The 8,489-nt window shown below is 36.7% G+C and overlaps 1 protein-coding gene across 1 annotated transcript; it reads right to left on the reverse strand.

The window, feature by feature from the left end:
• Positions 1-5,667: 5,667 nt before the first annotated feature.
• LOC131669574 (large ribosomal subunit protein uL4m) lies at positions 5,668-8,260 on the reverse strand. Its single transcript, XM_058944546.1, has 4 exons — positions 8,232-8,260; positions 7,722-7,828; positions 7,224-7,632; positions 5,668-6,470 (listed from the first exon to the last, which is right to left on the reverse strand). Exons 2-4 carry the CDS (start codon positions 7,782-7,784, stop codon positions 6,334-6,336), a joined length of 609 nt encoding a protein of 202 aa, XP_058800529.1. The 5' UTR covers positions 7,785-7,828; positions 8,232-8,260; the 3' UTR covers positions 5,668-6,333.
• Between the last annotated feature and the right edge of the window lie 229 nt (positions 8,261-8,489).

Below are 8,489 nucleotides of genomic sequence, written 5' to 3' on the forward strand. Positions count from 1 at the left end.
TCTATTGGTGTTACGCTCTTTCGGCTACCTTCCCTACTCTATCTATAATATCTCTATGGTTATGATAACTTATGGTAATTTAACTTCCTATCGTATCAACTCTCCCGGGAAGATTTGTAAATCTATCTAGCGAGATAGATTAGGCTAAGCACGTTCTCCATAATATTTCCGCGAATATTACTCACCGCATATTAATTTGGCAAAAACAAGGGAAGGAGCACATCGGCCTATAGTATAAAAAGGCTGGATCAGGCTCCGCGATTACTCATACTCATACTGATTCTCACTCACTCAGTAAAAGAGTAGTAACTCAGTAATTCTGTAATTTAGTTATTGTATTCTTTCTAAGTTTCGCTACCCGGCTACTCAGAACCGGAATTATACTCTGCTAAGCATTATAAATTTGTCTTTTCAACAATAAATCTTAATCAAATGCAAACACTTGAGACTGTTTCATAAAATCTCTTCTGAAGCCCAGTCCTAACAATGTAAGAAGCTAATTAGTTATCTACCTAAACACATCACATATAATAAAGGCGCTATCCTTTTAACCAACCTTTTCTTACCTCCTGACTAAGATCCAATCTTTACCAACGCGACAGTATTTTAAACATTATAACGTTTAGCCATAACACCTCCTCGTCTAGGCATAACATTATGCTCAACGTCTCGTACCTTCTGATGCTCGCTCAGGATATCTTTCTATCATTTAGGGAGGGAATAACGCACACGGTAGCCTCCGCGTTCGTCCGACGTCGAAGTTCGAGAATCCGAAACTCAAAGAGAGCGTGCGTGTCCAAGGGCAATCTCTACACGACTCCTTTCTGCGTATCTCTCTCTTTTCTCCGAGGTACGCGACGCGAGCCCTACTTCCATAGTCGGTAGGTGCTGCCTCCACGGGCAGTACCATCGACGAGACGAATGTGCGAATGTAACGTTTACCGTTATATTGTATAAAATATTGTATTTATATTTTTAATATATTAATTTAATATTGTATTTATATTTTTAATATATTCATTCAATTGCAATTTTTCTTGTATATGTGTGTGCATGTATTTCTCTGAGATATGAAGTATAATTCTTATATACTGTAAATAAAACTATAAGTTTATAAGAACAATTACATTCAAAAATTAATATCTTAATTAAAAGGCTTGTGTCTGTGTCTGTGTGTGTGTGTGTGTGTGTGTGTTTTTTTTTTTTTTTTATTAAAGAGAGTTGGAGAATGCTTTATGCACGTAACGGCCTTCCGGCTCGTCCTGTGTGGGAATCCCTAAGCATGGTATACCGACTAAACTCCCATCTCTCTATGTCCTGTCTGTATCCTCCGCGGGAACCGCCGCTAGGCATTACTTCGCGGGGGGGCTTCTGCTATATTAGCCTTGTCTTCTTCATTACCTTTCGGCTGTGTCGTTTTCTTCGATCTTCATCGTCTTCGGCTATGTTAGCCTCGTCTTCTTCTTACGGCATCGATTTACACGTCTTCTTCCAACGGCATCGTCCGGTCGTCTTCTTCTATCGGCATCGTCCGGTCATCCTCTGGACAGACTCCACCTCGTCACCTACGTTCCTCTGTATCAGGTGAGGGAGTCTGGGCTCAACCCAATGTCCTTTACTCTCCCGCAAAGGCAGGGGAGCGCTTAGGATAGGCTGGCGCCTTGTTATCCTATGGACATAGGTGACCCTAGATCCTCCGTTCCTCTGCATTGGATGGGGTGACCGCGCTTTACCAACTACTCTGTGGTAGTTTAGGAGCGCTTTTTAGTCCCATAGTCTGGCACCTCGCTCTATCTATGCATGATAGACCTGTCGCGTCTTCTCTCTTCCTCCTTTCTTACTACAGGCTGAGCTTAGAGTTGCTAAGGTTAGAACGGAGACGGCTCGCAGGTCTTTCCAGGTGATGGGTGCCCATCTCTGGAACACTCTTCCATCTGACCTGCGGCACGCGCCGTCGCTTAGCAGCTTTAAGAGGGGGGCGCGCGGATACTTTGCGTCATTGAGGGCGTAGGGTGGTACCTCTGGAGTATTTTTATTTGTATTAGATTACTGTATAAATGTTTATACAGTTATTTATTTTCGTGTTGTAGTGAATTATATTTATTTATTTATTTTTTGTGCTGTTTTGTGTCTGTATGACGAAAACTAGCCTAAACTTTTGACTGCATTACTAGTTATAAGTAAGCTAGACTGTAGTGATAAGAATTATTGTTTCCTCTGGAATATCGAACTGTGAACTAGTCAAATCCTAGTCTATTTATTTTAATGTAATAACCACAATCATAATTTTATTTATTGACTGAGGAACTAAAATTGTAATCGAACTGTGATGAAATGTGATGCCGGTACGGCATAATGTAAACTAAAGCTGTGACAATTACTGTATATATTTATATATTATTGTATTTTATGTTTTGCCATCACGGTGAATAAATTCTTATCTATCTATCTACTTCGGTCAGCCGGTTTATCACTGACGTGGCAAAGGTCACTACCGTTTCCTATCCCTCTGGCGAGCCGAGCAGGCAAGCTCCGAGCCCTTCGGGACTCATTGGATCATTCCACTCCGTGCGGAAATGCATCCGTTCTTCAGCGAAGCGGGGACACACAAATAGGACATGTTCTACGTCCTCGTCAGTGCCTGGACAGGCTGGGCATTCGGCACTCGCATAGACACCGATGCGTTGGAGATAACTGCGGAAGCAGCCATGACCGATGAGCACCTGTGTCAGTTGGAAGGTGAGGTGTCCGTGGCGCCTGCCTGTCCACTTGTCAATGTTCGGGATGATGCGATGAGTCCAGCGACCTTTCACTGCGTTGTCCCATTTTCTCTGCCATTCTCGCATTAAATTTTGCGTCCACCGTTTGCTGTGGACATGTCTATCACCATTGTTCTCTTCGTTACGACCTCCTTCACGGTATATTTCTGCTCTGTCGCATGCTAGTAGGTCGATAGGCGCTATTCCAGCGATTACCGAGACTGCAATGTCCGATACAGTTCGGTATGCACGGGCAACTCGTAACGCTGCTGCTCTGCAGGCTCTTCGACACGTCCCTCCGTAGCTTGCATTATTTCTTTAGCGCATCTGCCCATATAGGAGCTCCGTAGAGAATTACCGAGCTTACGACCGACGATAGGAGGGTTCTGTGTGTGTGTGTGTGTGTGTGCGCGTGTGCGTGTGCGTGTGTGTCTGTGTACCAGTGATCGAAATGATTTGTACTTTAGTTAACTTATTCAAATTATCTGATTTAAGTTTGTATTTGTGAAACTTGTTAAAATCGCATGTTTGAAAATTGCATTTCCAAAATCTATCGATTATATCAACAATATCAAATTTTCCTCGGTCTTTGTCTTCTAAATATCTCACTCTCACAAGTTTGTTGGAGTTTTCCACTACTTTTTGACTTATTATTATATTGATTGATAAACTGATCGCAAACAGACAAAAACTCCATCGTTGAACAAAATAAAAGCTGAACAAACATCGGTAGAGTATTGCACTCTCTCATTTCCGCGAGCTCTGCTTTCTTTGTTTTAATCGTCTTTTTTTTCTTTTTTTTTCGTCGTTTGTTGGCTCGCCGAGACAATAGTGACTTATAGGAGGTTTCAGCAACTGCGCTGCAACATTCCTACAAGGTTTCCGCATTCGTTGCTCCGTTCCAAATTTACGGTTGCTACAACGTTTCCAAACCGAATCGTGTTACTTGGGTTAGAATGTTCTATTAAAACGCATTGAATTTTATAGAACAGCACTCAACAAATTACGAGGTGTGACAATATAGTAATGAGACTGATTTTATTGCCGCGCTTGTGGTAAATCTGCGACCTTGAAATTCCCTCCCAATTCCCCAGCATTCTTCCCCTCTCCCTTGATATATTTACCATCGCTCTAGTTTGTTTAGTTCACCTGCTGTGTCGTGTTAAGTAAACGTGTGTTGGTGATGCTCGTCACGAAAATGGAGAAACGAAATCAAGAGCAACGCGTCGCGATAAAAGTTTGCGCCAGATTAGGCAAAACAGCTTTGGAATCGTACGCTGAAATTGTAAAAGTGCATGATGATAGTGCTCTTAGTCATGCCCAGGTGTTTTGATGGCATAAAGAGTTTAAGGAAGTGCGTGAAAGTGTGGAAAACGAGGCACGGAGCTGGAGACTAGTCGAGGTGCTAACAGACGCGAATGCACAGCGTGTGCGCACCCTAATCCGTGAAGATCGGCGTTTTACAGTTCAAATATTGGCCTCGGAACTAGGTATGACCGTGAAGTCAGATAAATTTTAACCGACGATTTTGGGATGAAAAAATTGTGCGCGAAGATGATTCCAAAGAACCTTTCTGAGAGCAAAAGAAGCATCGAATGACCGTCGCAGAAAACTATTTGGAACAAGTGGAAAATGATCCCACGCTGCTTGATCGAATTATTACAGGCGATGAGAGCTGGTTTTTCCAATACGACCCGGGAACCAAACGCCAAAACTCACAATAGTTGTCTCCGCATGCCCCCCCCCCCACCCCAAAAATGATTTTGATAGCCGTGGAATCATCCTCAAAGAATTTGTTCCATCGGGGCAAACCGGAAATCAAGACTGGTATTACCAACTATTGGAAAGATTGCGAAACCGTGTCAATAGGGTACGCCCAGACATCGCTCGTAACTGGATCCTTCATTATGACAACGCACCGTGCCACACCAGCCTGTCCCAATATTTGGCCTCTAAAGAGATCGCCGTGTTGCAAGAGCCGCCTTATTCACCTGATATATCACCCTGTGACTTTTTTTTGTTTCCTAGAACAAAATCGGTGGTCAAAGGAACGCATTTTAAGTCGATTACGGATATCCAGGCAGCCGTGACGAGGGTACTCGCGGACATCCCAATCGAAGCGTTCCAGAAATGTTACGAAGCATGGAAAACGCGCTGGAATCGTAGAAAAGCTGCCCAAGGGGACTACTTTGAAGGGGATGGCAGAGTTGTAGAATAATTTTTAAATATACGATTTTTATGAAATCAGTCTCATTACTTAATTGTCACACCTTATATGATTGAAAATTCTAACATCACCAGCTTATTGAAATGCATTCGAAGTTATTAAACAGCTCATTCTTTTCACATACATAGAAATTTATTAATATCTGTTAAATAAAATATGTTTGAGTAGTTCTTTTATTCAAAACTCTTAGAAAATATTAATATCTATTTGATTCAATTTAATTAAATAACATGTGTGATAAAGAAATATTGAAAATTATTAATTGTTATTAATGATTCATTAATATTAATTATAGAAATGGTATTCAAATTTATTCAAATAGGATGTGATTAAAAATTAATGCGTTTATTGAAAACAATCCATTTTATTAAAATCAATTAAAATTTATTAAAATTCAATCGACTTTAATACTTTGTAATGAAACATTTTTAGCAGGATAGATATTCCCGATCATTCCCCCGAAAGCATCTCCCCGAATGAACAATCCCCCGAATCAATTATTTCTCGAAAATCATGTCCCCGAACCCCCGAAAAATTTTATTTATATATAATATATTTTTATATAATTTTATACTTAATTTATTTATATCAATTTTATAATACAATGGTCTGTCCAACAGCTTTCAAATAATCCAAAATTTCATAATTTTCGTAATTCACAATGATTCTTTGTACTCTTGTTTGAGCTTCAACCCACTTCTTTTTCGGAGCGGCCTTAATTTTCCGTCCCAGTGAAACTTCAACGACCGATATATCTGTGTCTCCCTGTTCTTTCATAACTTATGAAAGAATATAAGTCAGGGTGGTTTTTTGCCATCAGCAAGTGGAATCGGTTGTGCCACCCCTCTGACACGTTGTTCGTTCTTGTTTGCCCTTCTATGGTCGCATCGTACTGATTCCGCAGGCAGATTGGGTACCTTGCTGGTACAGCTCTCCTTCTGCCTCTTGCTGGTACACCGTTGACGTATGTAAATTTATTGTGCCTTCCACTGAAAATTTTGACTAACAAAAAATTTATTGTGCCCTCTGCCCCGACCGAGGTTAGAAGACTGTTTATTTATAACAATTGAGCGTCAGATACCAATTTCGGGGGATTTAAATTTTTTCAGAGAATTTATCATTCGGGGTACTACTTTCGGGTAATTTGTCATTCGGGGGAATGATAGGTAATTATACGAGGGTATTTATATAGGATTACTAATTACTTTTATGAGATAACTCTACATTGTTAATGAATTGATTAATATTAAAAAAAATAGTAATTTAAAAATGGTATATTCAAATAATATTGTAATTTTATTATTGTAAATTATAAAGCTCTAGTATATTTTTATCTAGTAAATTGAACTACATTTTAAATTGTTTTGAAATGTTTTTTGAATCAATTCTGTGTAGTTGATAAAGTAACTTATTTTCAATTATTTCCAAAGCTGCCTTTGTTATCACAACTGTGTCATGCTTCAACAAACTGTAAACATTTAAACCTGAAATGAAATGAAAATTCTTTAAGTAATTCATGAGTACAAAATTTTATTATATAAAATAGTCCTATATGTTTGCAAACTTAATTCTATAAGCTATTGAAAATTGACATATATAAAATGTAAAATACCTCATAAATTGTAATCTCTAATATATATTTATTAATAGTTAAATATTATACAATAAAATAATCAAGATCTCTATTAAAAAAACTTAAAGTGCATTTCTGTATCATCTTTTTATACTTTATCCAATCTCATTTTCCATTCTTATATAACTTAAATTACACAACCTTATATATGACTAATGAATATAAAAATATTTTGTATATATTAAAAACATATAGAAAATTTGTCAGATAAATTAGCTCATGAGCTCGAATATGACATTAAATTTATTCAACAGAGATTAAACTTACTAAAGAATATACTTGCAAAGTATGGATTTTAATTATATAATGTTTCCTAGAACATTCAAATGTAAATAAATCAAATGAAATCCTACCTATATAAAAAAATAGAAAACTCTTAGTTATTTGTTAACTAGTTGAAGAAATACATAAGTCAATAGCACAATCATTTTAATTAAATATGTGGTGCTAATGATAGATTGGATTTATTTTGTAGAATAAATGTAAAAATTAATGTCTCTAATTAATATACAAATATTTACATGTATAGAATATCAAATAACAAACATATGGTAAGATAATTAAATAATTTCACAGTATATAATATAAAAAATATATGACATACCATAAACCGATATTATATTAATTTCTTCTAATGAAGCAGTTGCAATAGCAACATTCTTTGACACTATGTTGTTATCATCAATAAAAAGAACAGATGGGCCCCAATTTCTTTTTTTCATTAATTGTTTAATAAACAAAGATTCATTATTAGGAAATTCTAATTTTGATACTAAATGTAAGTCATCTTGAGCAAGCTTTATTGAAAAAATACTTGCTAAACCTATAACTCGTACATAAAATGGAAGCATGTAAAAATGAGGTGTGGGAGATCTAGGTCCATGTACAACACCACCCTTACGCCAAAGAGGTGATCTTATACTTCCATGTCTTGCCTTGCCTAGACCTTTCTGTGGCCATGGTTTTCGACCACCACCTCTAACTTCAGACCGAACTTTTGTATTAGAATATGACTGAAAATGAGCAAAATAAAATAAATATTATATTACATTATTATATTATTATTTTATATACACACATACACATCAAAATTTATACAGACCACAAATTGAAACAGCTTTTGCCATTGTATATTTTCATGGATTATATCGATACGTGGTTGCATTCCAAAGATATCTGGATTTAAAGTTATTAATCCTATTTTTTGCTCTGAAATTGTATCCAAATTTTCTAACCAAATTTGTCGAGGTTTTAAATAAAACTTATTAAACACATTATGACAACAGGTATTTGAAACATAAGGTCTAACTTCTGGATTGTAAAACATGAACGTCTCATTATTTTGTTTATATGAAAAAGTAAACATACAATTTTTAGTGCATGTAATAGGCCATAAAAATTTGGTGACAGATGATTTATAAAAACTAAGCATGATTAATTTTCTAGCTCGTACCAAAATTACGATATAAATTTTAATTATTATAAGGTTAAAAATGAATGAAAAGTGTATGAAAGAATGATAAATAATATCAAATTCTTTAAATTAAATTAACAAAAAATTATTGAAAATATTAACAAATATTAATAAGTATTAATGATAATGTCTATTTACTAATGCCAGTGTTTATACACTTATACCACAGATTAGTAAGAACTGACTAGGGAGATTGCAGTGATGGCATTGCTTTTGGTCCGACCAAAATTACTGATTCGAGCGCCTCATGTTGGTCAGAGCGCCGAAGCTGACGTACACAGTGATGAGTATTCGGTCACCGATCCTAAACTTCTTTTTTTCCTATTCGTAACGCATCGAGGTCTGTTGTACATTTGTGGCTGTTTTATCATCATACCTTGTCCGAATTCCGCGTTT

Source organism: Phymastichus coffea, unplaced genomic scaffold (genome assembly GCF_024137745.1).
Source record: "Phymastichus coffea isolate CEN01 unplaced genomic scaffold, Cenicafe_Pcof_1.1 PCOF00008, whole genome shotgun sequence".
Taxonomy (NCBI): Eukaryota; Metazoa; Arthropoda; class Insecta; order Hymenoptera; family Eulophidae; genus Phymastichus; species Phymastichus coffea.

Coding starts and splice junctions, on each gene's coding strand:
- LOC131669574 (XM_058944546.1), bottom strand. CDS start 7,784: ATGCAACCACGTATCGATATAATCCATGAAAATATACAATGGCAAAAG. Junction 7,633..7,721: donor AAAAGCTGTTTCAATTTGTG/GTCTGTATAAAT, acceptor GCTCATTTTCAG/TCATATTCTAATACAAAAGT. Junction 6,471..7,223: donor TAATATAATATCGGTTTATG/GTATGTCATATA, acceptor ATTTCATTTCAG/GTTTAAATGTTTACAGTTTG.